This window comes from Pagrus major, chromosome 5 (genome assembly GCF_040436345.1).
Source record: "Pagrus major chromosome 5, Pma_NU_1.0".
Lineage (NCBI taxonomy): Eukaryota > Metazoa > Chordata > Actinopteri > Spariformes > Sparidae > Pagrus > Pagrus major.
Window position 1 is genome coordinate 24085509 of NC_133219.1, and position 15816 is coordinate 24101324.

The 15816-nt window shown below is 39.0% G+C and overlaps 1 protein-coding gene across 1 annotated transcript; it reads left to right on the plus strand.

The window, feature by feature from the left end:
* The first annotated feature begins 715 nt into the window (after window positions 1-715).
* Window positions 716-15499, plus strand: letm2 (leucine zipper-EF-hand containing transmembrane protein 2). The gene is made up of 11 exons (XM_073465992.1): window positions 716-987; window positions 1702-1770; window positions 4267-4786; window positions 7892-8035; window positions 8892-9035; window positions 9429-9632; window positions 10239-10358; window positions 10567-10686; window positions 11133-11234; window positions 12352-12420; window positions 13110-15499. Exons 2-11 carry the CDS (start codon window positions 1724-1726, stop codon window positions 13164-13166), a joined length of 1527 nt encoding a protein of 508 aa, XP_073322093.1. The 5' UTR covers window positions 716-987; window positions 1702-1723; the 3' UTR covers window positions 13167-15499.
* The last annotated feature ends 317 nt before the right edge of the window (window positions 15500-15816 follow it).

Below are 15816 nucleotides of genomic sequence, written 5' to 3' on the forward strand. Positions count from 1 at the left end.
AATGCATAATACATTTTCCAAAAAAACAATTTAAAACAAGAGGGAATCTGACTAACGTGTAAATTGCAGGTGAAATAAAGCATTTCTGTCAGTAACCACTACAATTTGGTAATTTGCTGAATCAGTTAGGCTCCTGGCATGTTAGTATAGATTAGTTTAGTTTATGTAAGAAGGGACAGGGCAAATTAACAATAATAATAAAAAACGTGGTAATAGATGAGTAATTACCTAAAGCAAGAATTACCTAAAAGGCTATTTTTCATCTGTAAAGGGTTAAGTATGCTTCCTTAAATACAACAAAGCAAAGAGAGAAAATCCATGTTCTTGCAGTTAAATTTTCAGAATTAAAGACTAATAACAGTGAAGTATATGATACATTTTGCTGTCTGAGTAAAGGAGAGAGTTGTCAGTCATTGAGGGTACTTGAAATTTCATCCGTCATAAGCAAACTCAGTCCTTTTGCCAAAAATTCTGTAAAGCTTACAGTTATATTCCCTAATTTTTCTCAGACCCATCAATTTTTTTTAAGTAAAATAAAATATCTGACAGAATGCACTGAGCTAACACAATTAAAATCTTTTAAACTTGATAAGTACAGAGACAAAATAACACTAGGAAGGAAGGAAGGAAGGAAGGAAGGAAGACAGTTTTTTTAAACACCGAGTAAACCATCTTTCAACAGATACGATCTTCGGCTGCTACGCACACAACATTCACGCATGTTCACTGTGACCTTTCAGTGCAGCTGCCTGCGAAGGCTGCACACACCGACGGGACGGCCGGGAGCTGAAACACGACGCCTCTGAGAGCGATTTAAACGTATAAACCCACCGTAAATGGGTTTATCACCTCTCCAGGAGTCATTTTCGTCGCTCCCGTTTACCTCGACCGATTGTTGTGGATGGATTACATTATTTTCGTCTCACCAAGAAGCCTTTCGACGCCCAGTCAGCAGCGGCGGCCATAGCTCCGTCATTGACGCTGGAGGTTAGTGGGCTCGTCATCCGCGGACTGCCATTTCACCAGCTAGCTTAGCCAACGGCAAGCTAACCGGCTCGGCTAGCGCTGCGTGCAAGCTAGTGGTGAATTTACTAGCATGATGCTAACGTGAGTCTACCGGTAGCGTTACGTTTTAAAGATTTTCCCCCAATTGTTAAGAGATATTTGGGTGTTACATTGGTAACAGTTAACATTAGCTAACGTTTGATTTTCCCCTCAGTTGAGCATTAGTAGTGAAGTAACGTCCATTCAACAGTGGATGTATTCAGGACGATCTGTGAGTGTTTTCCTTACTTCTTATATTGGTTTAGAGAATCTGCTGGTTTAAGCTTAATGACAGCTGAGCAGATGACCGGATTGTTATGTGATATCTGTCAGAAAAGCAGCGAGTGTACGGCTGTGTCGTGGTTGTGTTGTTACATAATACTGAGCCAACATGCTGTCCCGTTGCGCTCATGCTAATGTTAGCTCGATCACATTAAGTCATTCATAAGTCGGCAACTTTCAAAACATGACGCCTGTCATCTGTCTGTTTAGAAGGAGATCGTGTGTGTGTGTGTTTGATTGGACGGATGTTGTTCATAGTCTGCTTTTTGTATTGTCCAGTCAGCCTGTTGCTGCACTGTAGGAGTGAACTGCAATCGGATACCTGCATGATCTCACTCTCTCTCTCTCTCTCTGTGTCCATGTCTGTCCCGACAGAATACTGTAATCTGTCCCTGCAATGGCCGTCTTTAGTCACCAGGTGCTCTTCGCAGTCACACGATCGAGGTAAGTAGGCAGCACATGGCTTCACAAGTATAACAAGAACTCTCGCGATGCAAAGCTGTCTGTATCCCTCAAAAGCACAACCAGTTCTCCTCACGAAGCTCCGAGGTGGTAATTACATGCCCTTGAGTGCAGTCTCGGCTGTGTTGAAGGAGAGGCGAAATTACAGTGTGTCTGCTGCAGTAAAGCCTGCTCAATGTATCCCATGACTTCAATCACCCACCAGAGGTAAACATACTATAGACTCGTGATGCAAGATCAGAAACTGGGCTACAAGAGTCAAACACAGTGTCATTACCAGGCGGCTCAGTTTGCACAAGATAGGCCTGGTTTGTCCTCACTTTTCCCACCCTAAACTTTAAAGTATAGTTGTCAGATTGTGGCACAATTTTCACTCAGTCTACATAAGGGTTGGGCAACATGGCGACGTATACCCATTTGTGAACTGTCAGATAATTTACTATACCATCAAAACAAGATAACTATGTTTTTGATATTTCTGGATTTATCCGGCCAGCATTGCCTTCGATTTATCATCAGGTATTTTTCCTTTAATTAGCCATGGACAGCTTTGGCTTATAAACACATATTTTTGCAATGATCCCTCAAAAGTACTTATCAGCACTGGTGACAAAGATATATATATATATATATATATATATATATATATATATATATATATATAGAGGATATATTATAGAGGATACAAATCAACAATAAATTTTACTGTCTATAATGACATCAATGCATTGAAACGGCAAACTGACAGTGAATTTAATAAATACAAATTACCCCAAGTATCTTTTTCTGCATTATAATCTCTAAAAAAATAAAAATAAATTAACATTAGTGCATATGATATATCTGTGATAGGCCAATATCGGCCAACCAATATATCTGTAGGGCGCTATCAAATATATATATATATATATATATATATATATATATATATATATATATATATATATATATATATATATATATATATATATATATATACTGTACTGTACTGTAAGAAGATATCTATATTACAAGAAATGCTGCAAGTTGTCAGAAAAGGCAGGGAAGAAGAAGACTGCAAGCTACTAGATACGGATGTAAACAATGCAGGATTGAAATTTTTGAATGTATGCATTAGTCTTTGAAATCTGTCGTATCCCTGTCAGCGCTGCAAGCATCTGCAGCTGGGTTCATGACACAGAGGTAGAAAACTGCTGTTTCAGACGTCAAGTGATGATCATAAAAGAAAAGACTTGTTTTCATAAACACTAGTTTTTATTTTTATTTTCTTTACCTGCCTCATAGTTTTAACTGTTGGCTGTGGAGTATAGTTCTGTTTTACTGACCTGTGAACACTTTACTGATGCTCACACTGAACACAGGTGGTACTTTGTCTACTCAGCTAGTTGATCATTACAATGACATAGGAGGAACGTTGGGTAGCTTATCTTAAAGCTGCCTATAAGGCAGACAGTGAGAAGCCTGTTTGATAGACGGCAATAGTGTTACCTCTATGTGATTTGGTTGACGAGTATACGGTGGCTAAGAAGGGCCAAATACAGACTTGTATTAACAACGCATTTAGATCTTTCATTAAGTGACCTCTGAGCATCATATTACTGTAACTATTAGTTGATTAGTTGACAGAAAATAAATCGGTAACAATTTTGACAAAACAAACAGTTTAAGTCTTCAGCCTGGGTTTGGAAACTTGCGATCAGCATTTTTCACATTTTATACACTAAATTAATCAGGAAAAAACTCCCACACACTGTTCACTTCACTAAGCAATAAAGTTTAATGACAACGTTTCGTTACTCAGGCCTTCATCTGGTTATCTTGTGATAAGATGTGATAACCTGATAAAGGTCTGAGTACCGAAACGTTGACATTAAACTTAATTGTAAGTGAAGTGAACAGTGTGTGGGAGTTTTTTTCCTGATTATGTCAGCCCCTGGTCTTCTCCTACACACCTGTAGATCCACAGGTGTGCAAAAGCTGTACTCTGTCAATACACTAAATTATTCAAATGAAAAAATAACGGTTAACCGATAAAGAAATAATTGTTACTTGCTGCCTTTTATTGTGGTTACTTTTACATAGTTACCTGATAAACACAACTATACCAGCAAGTGTGCAACCAAGGTGCAAAATGAACTTTTTTTTCCTGCACTGGCCAAATGGCTTGAGAATGCTCAGATTTTATTAGCCAGCCAATAGATTACCATTGGTGAGTGAAGCATATCTGCATATTTTTCTAGCATTTGACTAGTGGCGGATGCTAATTTTGAGCTCTGCCAGCAACCAAACAGTATTTATATTCTTTTATTGGGCAGCTTATATTTTTGATTTAATAGAATAATCATACAGTTAAAAAAAAAGAGAAATGCTATCAGGGCTTTAACTTTGAGTACTTTCATATTCTTTCCTCACTTTTCTAACATTCCCTTGCTCAGTATTATATACAAACTAACCAGTTTTTCTTGTCTCTGTCAACAGGGGATCGTATTTGTTATCCAAGAGGCACAACTGCTCCTCTCTGTCTTCCAAAGCCTATCTCCACATAGACCCTCCTCGTCGCGTCTCGTCCTCACTCACACTCAGGCACTCCCGCTATGGCTACTCTCACTGTTACCAAGGCCACGCCCTCAGCCGTGGCCACAACTCCGCCCTGCTCGCTCGCTCTCTACACAGCTCAGGTGTTTGGCTCCAAGACATAAAGCAGGAGGACACTAAGGCCTCAGCAGCTGCTACCCAGGATGCTTCTACAGGAGCAAAAACAGACTCCCAACCACCACCAGCTCCTACTCCGACGTCGACCTCCACCACCACAGCGGCTGCAGCCCCTCTGGTGCAAGAGAGGGCGGTCTTGAAAAAACCTCTGTATCAAAGGATTGTGGATGAGTTGAAGCATTACTACAATGGCTTCCGGTTACTCGGCATCGACATCAACATTGCGGGCAGGATGGTGTGGAGGCTGCTGCATGGACAACTGCTCTCACGCAGGGAGAGGAGAAGGGTAAGAGAAGCTAAATGTGCCTTATTTGGATTAGCCTGATTCAGTCTGTCTAATGTTACAGGGTTTATTTATCTTAAAACTGTAAAACCCTGCATTGTCAGGCACAGGGATCGAGATACTTTACATGGCTAGGTCATATGTACTCGGAAGACACCCGAAACAAAGTTGCAGTGTTCAAACACAGGTCAGACAAGAACATAACTTCTTCCATGTAAGGTTTTTTTTCCATAACCATCTAACCAGAGAACTCATCAGAAAGGAAGGATATCTTACGATAAAGTTGACCTTTTAAATTATCATATACTGAGCATAAATTGACTTTATCCTCAATCTAATATAATTTCTCCTCAGTGTAAACATTTAAACCTTTTTGTTATAGTAATGTACCTGAGAGTAACTTCACCCACAGAGTCATTGCCATTCCCCAGAGCCATGCTGCAAACATAAAAAAAGGTTTTGCACTGTTATTTGGAGAAAAATGTATACGTCTCATTGTGTTTGAGAGAATAGTGAACATCTGAAATGATGATGAAAATAGCAGCAAATATAGTGGTGCTTTTTACATGTTTATCTGTTAAAGACATATCTGATATAGTAAAGGCTCCCTCACTATAACTAGTAAAAGTACAAAACATTTTTAGGGATTCCCAATATATATCAGCCTATCATTGGGAAATGTCATCGGCTATGTATTGGTATTGGTGAAATTATAGCTAATAAATGGAACTGATGTATGAGTCCAAATTTCTTACATTGACTTAACAACCGCAGCATCTCCAATACAGTAGATGACAGTATGCACCTTTAAAGTTGGTTTGCAATCTGCCCATAGACACAGAAGGAGAAGAAGTGTAGCACACTGTTGTCATCAACCTGCTGCAGACTAGAGAACCAAAATTGTCGATACTTGTGGGAACGTTTTTTTCAGTTTCAGAGGAAGACAACACGACTGCAATTTGCAATACATGTTTGTTTGCAATACATGAAAAACAGGTTATTATCGGTAAAGGCTAACACTAGATATTAAGTATCGTGCATCCAGCATCCAACTAGAAGAAATCATCAAAGATTTGATCAGTCAGACCTGAATCTCTTAAGAGTCTTCCATTAAACCTACTAGTTTCTATTGTTTATGTACCTGAACGTAACTGTGCACACAGAGCTCTTTGACTTTTGGTTCAGTTCAGCTTCACATTAGGCTCCATACTGTAGTTTTTCATGAGCTGCATTTAGGTTTTTTACCAAATAACTATCTTTCCCAAACTTGTGTCTCAAATGAATTTGAAATGTTTGTTCTTTTTTGCCCCAGTCCTCTGCATTGATCTTATATTGCCCTCAGGTCACAGCAGCATGTCTGTCTGGTTCCTTTACAGTCGTCTTGTTTGTTCTCTGTCATTACAAAAGACTCGGCTTTGGAAGTAGTCGTCCTGCTTCCTCTCCTCCGTCACTCTTTCTCTGGGTTGTTATCAGTAAATCATTGAGTAATATTTTATGGCTTTACGGTTTGTTTGACAGCTTCACACCCTCACATGTCAATAAGGAATGTGTACGGCGTGTTCCAGAAGTTGTAACAAATGTGAGCGTTAGCAGTAATGCAGTTGTGTGGTACAGTGATTAGACTAACCTGTGAGTGATGAACAGTTTTAACTGTGTCCATCTGCAGACCAGTTTTATGTCAGAAGGAGCTGAGAAGGCCAGTGTCATTGTTCACTGACCTGCAGAGAACAAAGACAGAGTTGGAACTCCTTATAATCGTGAAATAGATTAATCTGTCTGTTAATCTGTGACATTAATCCTGCTGTTAAACACATTTAGTTCTGGTGTCAGTCTTTATGGTCTGCTGTGTTTTTGTTAAGAACTGTTGTAAGATCATTTTTACACTAATACACAGACTATTGATTGTTGCACAGTGCACTACTGTGTGTAGTAATTTGCCGACACATTAGGATTTGTTGATTTTCTTAATCTTATGTGATGTAAACTGACTGTATTTATGTTTTGGACTGATGGCTCTGATAACAGAACAGATGTAAAGATGCCACCTATTGCGGTTGGAAACTTTATTTTGCCATTTTAAACAAAACATTCAATCAAGAAAAGAAGTCGCCAGATCAATCAATAATGAAGGCAATTATTAGTTGAACCCCTAGTCAATATTACTTTGTTTTGCTCCTGTTGGAGCTCTTGAGTATTGATTGTTCATGAAATACATGCAACAGTGACACATAATTAGGATTAAAAAATGTGTAACTATGGTAGATTACTAATACATATGGTAAAAATGGGGATTATTATTAGGATTAGGATTTTTTTCCTTGTCTTTATTTGAATACTTGATATTGCAGTAATCCAAAAGTAAAGTATAGTAATCAAGTTACGTAACTTGAATATTTTGATACTTCAGTTTACTGAATACATGATTACTGTATTTTGATTATCAAAATTTTATATGTAGAGTGAGAGTCTTCCTCAAACATCTTTGCTACTTCTTCAATGTCTTGTTACTCTTTGGTCAACCCAGACACTCACTAATGATGTCGGTCCAGCTTTATCTTATATTTATTCATTTGCTGTCTATTGTTTTACCTGCTTTACTTTATTTTCACTGTTTACTTGCTCTCAGTGTCGAGCAGTTCCAGTCAGTAATATTTGAAATTGTCAATAATTTTACTTGTTTAGCCTGCTAAATGTGTATTCAGTCAGTTATGAAACATCAATCACATGATATGGTCAGCTGAACTAGTCTTGTTAATACTAATGAAATTGGCTGTACTGAGAGGTTATCGTTTATGTTATGAGGTCTTCCTTAAGAATATCTATGCAACTTCAGATAAGCTTTCTGTCGCCTAGAGAAGACACATTGAAAAAGAACATACTGTTACTGCATGTCTCCCTGACTGATGGTGTACACGCCACCCCCAGTGACCCAAGCTGTGCACATGCCATGGTAAAACTATATTTGGGCTATTTTAGAAGATGACTGGCAGAGCTTCAGTGCACGTGGATTGGATCTTGCATGCACACACGCCTCCACTGACATTGATACTGGCCAATGTTACCGTCCACATTTTGTTACATTGGTGTTGTTTTTCTTTGTGGTTACAGCTGATGAGAACCTGCGCTGACCTCTTCCGTCTGGTGCCCTTCATGGTCTTCATCATCGTTCCTTTCATGGAGTTCCTTCTTCCCGTCTTCCTCAAACTTTTCCCTGAGATGTTGCCCTCCACCTTTGAGACAGAGTCCAAAAAGGCATGTGTTCATGTACACACAGACACACACGCCCTGCCGCCTGCATGACCTCATGACGGGGTTCATATGATTATGTAACTATTCAGATATGGCAGTGACTGCTGTACTAAGTACCTCTGGCTTTGTAGGCAGCTGACTTTATCTAATCTAGGCAATTTACTTTGGAAGCTATATCAACATGGTCTCCAAACATGCAAAAAGCTTCATGAAATATTAAACCAGTGATATGGCATTCCTTTTTATTAACTTCCAACTTTTATTCCCTTGAAAATGAAAAGCAGCAGGTTTCTGTGCTTGGTCCAGTTGGCCTGTCAACTTTGATGTGTCCTGGTTGTATTAGAGCACAGCTGAGTGATTCACAGATATGTTCTCATGCTGCTGGACAGCACAGAGATGACCAGTCTCTAAAAATGTGACTGGACATAAGAAGGGGGGGGGGGGGGGGACAGCATGTTGGTAAGTAGATTACAGTACAGTGTGTAAAACAGGGTGGGAGATACCAGAGAGAAATGTAAAATATGAAATTATAGGTAAATATAAGTGGCATTTAAGGTGTAAGAGTCGTAATAATCCAGACAGTTTCTTTTGCTTCATGTTTATTCTTAGCTGTCTCCCCTTTAAATTCTGAAAATCTCTGAAAAACCCTCATATTATCTCATGAAAAATATGACTGTTTTTAGTTCGAGACATGTAAAAGTAAGCAGCAAAACGTAGTGCTCTTGACGGAACTATAATATTATGTTGCTGGAAAACATAATAATTAACTGCAAATGTCTCAAAGTGTATGTAAAGTCCACAGGTCTTTATTAACGAACCTTTTTGTTTAACTAACTAACCCTATCTCTCCTTCATGCAGGAGGAGAAGCAGAAGAAAGGTCTGGCGGCTAAGCTGGAACTGGCCAAGTTTCTCCAAGAGACCATCGCTGAAATGGCTCGAAGGAACAAAGCAAAAGCTCAGACAGAAGATGAGACACAGCGCTTCTCCACATATGTTCAGAAGGTAAAGTATAGCCTAACATCAAACAATAGCAGCCCAGACACAAGTTTTTTTTTACAGCAAAGTCCATGATTTTTAATGTTGCGCTGTTTCTTCTGTACTTTGCTTTTACTAAGGGTTGACTGTTGCCAGCTGAGTGTTTAAAGTTAAGAAATTTAAGTGGGAATCTGAGATGTGTAGGGTCTTCCATAATTTAGAAATAAAACAGCAAAGCATCTCTTAATTTGTCAAACCTGAAATGCTGTAGTTTTGAATGTAGTATTAATAGAAATGTAGGTAAAATAGATGATTTTGAACTTCAGATTTGATTATTCCAAATGAGGTGTACAAGATGTATACTTGGTCTGGTTTGGAATAGGATATTTGCTCAGCCTGGTTTCTCTGTGTCCTTATCAGGTTCGGGGCACAGGTGAGCAGCCCACAACGAAGGACATCGTCCGGTTCTCGAAGCTGTTTGAGGATGAGCTGACGCTGGAGCACCTGGAGCGCCCCCAGCTCGTGGCTCTGTGTAAACTGTTGGAGCTGCAGCCCATCGGCACAAACAACTTGCTGCGTTTTCAGCTGATGATGCAACTCAGAACCATCAAGTCAGATGATGAGGTGAGATAGAGGACTGGGACCTGGTAGTTTGTGGTTGAGAGACTGTCTGCAGGAAGTTATAGTCACAAGAGGTTGTGAAACTACAAAGAGTCATTCCAGGATTTTGGCTTGTTTTACCCCATTTTTTTTTACGGCCGATAGCAATTTGTGCTATGTTGCTAGATCAACAACTTGCAGATAGTTGAAACTGGCTTCAGTTATCCATTATAGGGAAACAAAGGTTATTCTGTTTTCTTTCTTGCTGCCTTATTGCAGCAAGGAAACATTGTCATTAGTCCATGCTGTCAGCTGCCTGAACACATTAAAATGATTGACAGGAAATGAAGGTGACTAAAAGTTTCAATCTGCAAATTGAATTTTATATTGTAGTGAAATGAACAGAAATCAGTGTTTCTCTGGATGATGCACAATCAAAAAATTTAGAGAAATGCTTAGTAAATGTACATTATTACCTACAAAGAAAATTAGCAGGTAAAACTACTGGAATGGGCTTTTATAGATATTTTAACTTCACTGTCGATCGAGCTAATTCAATTGTTGAGTCCGTGTATCTTTCTCATGCATGTGCAGCAGTTTCTTGACTTCCCCCTCTCTATTTCTTCACAGATGATTGCAGCAGAGGGTGTGGCAGCAATGAGTGTGTCAGAACTACAGGCAGCGTGTCGTAGTCGAGGTATGAGGTCTCTTGGTCTCACCACTGACCAGCTACGGCAGCAGCTGCAGCAGGTGAGCAACTCAATGTTAATTTGTGGCTTTTATTTTGTTGAAAGAAACAAAATCCTGGTTTCACAAAATGTTGATTCCCCACATTAACATAACCAGAGGCTGAAATGAATTGCAATGAAAGATGAACCTTTACACTTGTTGTAATCATTCTAAGTTTGTTGTTTAAACAAAAAAAAAACCCATATAATAAATGTTCCTCTCCATCTAGTGGCTGGACCTGCACCTGAAGGAGAACGTTCCTCCATCGCTGCTGCTGCTCTCCAGAGCCATGTACCTGACTGACCTCAAACCAAAACCCCCCGTCATCCCCCCTGTTCCCAAACTCGAGGTTAGACCTTTACAGACTACTTAAAGTCTTACACACTGCACCAATTCTTATTCACTTGAATGTACAGATTAGAGAAAGTTGAACCCAGCTAAACATTCCAGTTGGTATACAGGTCACTGAAGTTTGGTCCGTTCAGTGTTTGCTCTCCTTATGGGAAACAAGCTGTTTCATAATATTTAAGAGGTAGCTAGCTCTGCCCATTAACAAGTGACCAAAACCTGAATATATTTTGTTTACATCATATATGACTGAGAAAAGTGGCAAATTTGAACATGTGAAAAGCTGGAACAAGTTGATGCTTGGCATTTTGCTTGGGAAAGTACTGAAACGATTAATTAATTATCAATAAAAATGCTGACAAATGGAGCCACTGAACAAGAAATACAGCAGGTAGTCTTTTGTAGGATGTGGTCTTCTTATCAGGTGTTTTGTTGTTATTTTTGCAGAAAGCTACTCCTCCTCCTCCAGCGGATAATACAGGAGCAAACACGACCTCAGTCAACACTGACATGTTGACGGACCCTGCCCTCATCATCAAAGACAGACCGGTCAGTGCACTGAGAAAACACAGCCACAAAGCACACTCAGCAGCATGCGATAAGATGAACTGTATCGATGAATTAGATTGAGGGAATCGGGTAGTATAGATTTCTCCCAAAACATTAGCTGTACTTGTTGTACTGGAGGAGCTGCACAACAGTTACTTTGATCATGGTCAGTTCCTGGGATATTTTCAAGTACTTTAACAGTCACACTAGCAACATGTAGAATTATGATGCATGAAAGTACACTATTTATAAGGTGCCTCAGGTTTGTTTGCAGATTTATTTTTTCCTAGTCCAGTATTGGAGCAGTTGCATGGAATGAAACATTGTTTATCTTTAGACATATACCAGAGTAACAAAGCAAAAAGCCAATGTTTCCAAATTTAGTGATTTTACGACAGTACTGAAAGATTAAGTACCGATCTTTATTTATGGATAAAGACAATCCTATGACTTCTCATAATATACAGCAATACAACATCAAGAGAAATACACTTGGGAAGATTGATAATGCTAGATATGTTCAAGAGTGCTCCAGCCATCAGCTGATAAACTTAGCTTAGCAAAAAGATTAGAAATGTGGTAATCGATAGCCCGGCTGTCTCCAACAGTACCAAAATCCACCTGCTAGTATCTCTAAAAGCTCACAATTAACACCTTTCTATCTCATTTGTTTAATCCATATCATTTTTTTATGCTTTGGAATTTGTACTCATTAAGCACCATTTAGCTGTTTCTTCCTGTTTCCAGTCTTTCTGTTAAGCTCAGCTAACCAGCTGCTGGCTGTAGCTTCATATTGGTATCAGTCTGTTCATCTAACTCTCAGCAAGAAAGCAAGTGTGATTCCTAAAATGTCACAGTTATTTCTTTAAGCTATATTAATCTTAAACTGCACATACCCATCAGATTGTCTAAAAAGGCCTTGTCACAAAGCTGAGAAAAGACCTTTGGAGATGGTTTTTCCAGGACAGCAGCTGGCAGGCAGTTTAATAAATGTATAAATGATAGCAAAGAATACACCCATTTGACATGTAACATTTCTAGAGGGCCAGTTGTACAGAAAACCATAAAATCCTGCAGGACCTCTCATCTTATATGTCTTTATATCTGTGTGTTGTAGGTGGAGGAGATGCGAGACAAGGCTCCTGTGGTGTCCGACAAACCTCTGACTCCTGCAGAAGTCCTTCAGGTGAGCACTCGGTATTCCTTGTTCCTGTGCAATCCACAGAACCCAGTATGGGATTTAATGGTACATGGGGTTTTGTAATCCAGTTAGTACTTCCTGACTTTGATCTTTACCACATGACATGCTAATCTCTCACGGCGGGACTCGGCTGCTATTCTGGAAAACCAGTTATTCTGCTCATAGAGAAAACTTGAGTACTGTAGACAAAGTATAGAAACTGGTTGTCAATGTTTAGTTCAAATGTATAGAAATAATGATTAGAAGTTTGACAATAATCCTCACAAATACAGAAAGCCACTGGCAAAGTTGTTGCTGAACATCTCAAGTTAATCTGTGTGAGGTTTAAAAATAGCTGATAAATATAGACCTATCAGTGTCATGCATGCTTCCAAATGTTTTTTTTTAAACCAACAAGTCATTTAAAGAAGTACTACATGACATCTAAACACTTTTAAAGCCCCTGTGTGTCATTTTCTTCATGTGATTGTAGCATCTTTCAAATAATGCTGATAGCACATGTTTTAGGTTTTAGAAAAGTGCCACTTCGGCTGGGAGCTCTAAAATAAAGATAACATGGTAACAAAAAATGAAATTAGTTTCATGTCACCTGCAATGAATCCTTCACAAGGAACATTTTCAATGTTAAAACATAGATATTGAAGTTAAACTAAGCTCTGTGACACCTTTCACAGGCTAAAGCAGCAACAGAGGTCTCCCAGAAGAGCAAGATGAGTGCCAACGGTGTGTAAAGAGGAGCAGGAGCCCATGGACTGAAGAAGGGGATGGACTCACACAGCCCTGTGTCCTCGGGGGAGGAAAGGTCTGCTGTGTCTTCTGCTTCATGTCAGCAGCTGCTTCTTCGTACCCTCGACCCTCTGCTTTCACATTGTTACACTCCGTTCTCTGTAACTCTCTGTCAGAGCTGGACAAACCCGCCTGAAATTTCACTGGACTGGTAGACAGCTGGTGGTGTGATTTCTTTGACCTCATGTCCTGGAAATGAAGCCCAAACCGCCCATCCTGGTCAACCGTCTGTTTGACGGTGTCTCCTTACAGTCTAGCCGGTCTCCTCCTTCTCCTCCTGTAAATTTGTAAATATCCTGTATATTTCTGTCTCTGTTAGCAGTTTTATTTTGTTTTATTTGGATACCCTTTTGCTCATGTTCAGGATATGAGAAAAGTCATCAATTCTTCAGAGATAGTTTGCTGAACTTTTTGGTTCAGTAGTTGTCCCACCTTTATCTTTGTTTAATAAGCAGGACCATGCTGATGTGCTGAATCAGACACCAAAAGACGCCACATTCTGAACCTGCGTTTCAATAAAGTGCAAAGGTTCAGTCAAAATGTCATAGTCTGTTTTCATCAGCTGGCGTTACAGCAGATCTGGACTGGCCCTGCTTCTGAACAGGGTGGACATAGCGTAGCTGCTTGCTGCTGTAATTAGCAAACAAAGACTGGTATATTATTGAGAGAGAGGTCACTCCTTAAACCCAGAGGTGACTGTGGTAAAGTGCAGCCTGTCTCCACTGGTAAGCCACTGAATGGACAATCTGTATAAAAAATTGCAGATTTTATTTGCATATACAGTGTATGTATTGTGTTTAACACTATGATGCTACAATGTCTTTAAACTGAAAAGAGAAAATACTTGATTTTTTTCCATAAAGATATATTATTAACATGTGGGAGAAGCTTAAATTCTGACGCCACAAATGAGATTAATGTTATTTTTTGGCATTGTGGCACTAAAAAATGTAAATGTATAGCATTATGACAGATTCCCCTAACTTCAATAAGCGCTCATGAATATAGACCCTAAAAGCTGTTAATGGAAGGTTTACCACATAAATGTGTACTGTATAAATTCAGTTTTGTGCATATTTAACAATGTTTAAGATTTTGTAACCCTCCCAAGGCCCTCTTATACATTTGGCTTTCTTGGAGTAACATTCATTCATTTCAGATGAGTGAATGTTTGTCTCCTCAGCATTTTTCGTCATTGACATCTATCATAGAAGTGGACTCCATAAATAAAATGATACTTTTTAAGCAAACAGATTGCTAATGAAGGTTTATATTATTGGTTTTTACATATGTGCCTAAGGTTAAATGGCGATTGTGTTTGCATTTTTCATCAGAGAACAGATTTTCTATATTGTACCATTATCCGTTTGTATTTTGGTTTGATCATTCACCTCAGTGTGTTTAAAGCGCCCAGTTGCACCTTTTCTCTTAGTGGAATGTCTCCTTTTCCCTTCCCCATTTGATCTGTGTATCAATCCAAATCCAAATAAATCCTTGTCCTTTAATCACCAGTGTTGATGCTGATGAAGAAGCACCTTTTCAATCAGCTCTGCACTCGTGGTGCAAAAGGGAATTAAGGAAAATTTTAAAAGAATCACAAAGGTTGGTTTGTGCCCTGCTGCCATATTTAAAAAAAAAACAAAACAAAAATACATCCAAGATTCTGAGATGGCATTCTGAGTAGATGTTAACTGATTGAGGCAACATTTATAGCAATTGGTGCTTGTTAACAAGACCTGTCACTGAGCTGTTGAGAAAAATGTGTCATGTTGATGTTGAGCTGATCTGATGGAAGGCTTTCTGACACATTTGATGCCTGGTGATGTCTATTACATGATTAAAGGATTGACCAGCAATTAAATAATGGGAATCACTCGCCTAGTTTGATGTTTCTGCTGTGCCTCTGAGACTCAAAGATGTTGTACATTTTTCCCCCAGTTATCGGACAGGATGCATTCTTCTGCATCCACAGATATGACATCTTGTCCTGAGTAAAATTCCTTGTCACCTCTTGGAAAAGTGTTTTCATGTCATTCATCAGCATCATTGTGTGTGTGTATGTCTGGAAGTTATTACTACCTACTGCTATCACTGATGGTTTGGTACATCACTGCCATCATGATGTGTCCTCTCTTCAGATTCTTTCAGTTCAAAATTGCACTGCTGTCCAGTTACTCCCTCACCCTGCCCAAATGTATGCATCTCTTTTATCATGGCAAATGAGTGTTGGGATGATGAAAAAAAGCATTCACATGATTAAAAATCATGAAACCCTTTACAGTCATGTCTGATCTCTTTGTTGACAATACCTGTGAAATCCTTTTTATTTAGTTCTGTGAAGGCCACCAATGTCTTGTATATTTAACCACTATTTTAAGTGCATGTATTTTCATGACCAGCAGGTGGCACCATCTGCATCCAAAAATCCACAACTTTGTCACTTTTAGTCAGATTTAGATTTTAACAATTGGACTTAATATCCATGTACCTTAAGTAGTATTTGCTAGTTCTATATGAATCCGTGCTCATCTGTAGCCTTGACAAACAATTTAAATTGGCAAATATAGTATAGTGTGTAATAGTACGTGCTTTGTA

Coding starts and splice junctions, on each gene's coding strand:
- letm2 (XM_073465992.1), top strand. CDS start 1,724: ATGGCCGTCTTTAGTCACCAGGTGCTCTTCGCAGTCACACGATCGAG. Junction 4,787..7,891: donor CACGCAGGGAGAGGAGAAGG/GTAAGAGAAGCT, acceptor TTGTGGTTACAG/CTGATGAGAACCTGCGCTGA. Junction 11,235..12,351: donor TCATCATCAAAGACAGACCG/GTCAGTGCACTG, acceptor TGTGTGTTGTAG/GTGGAGGAGATGCGAGACAA.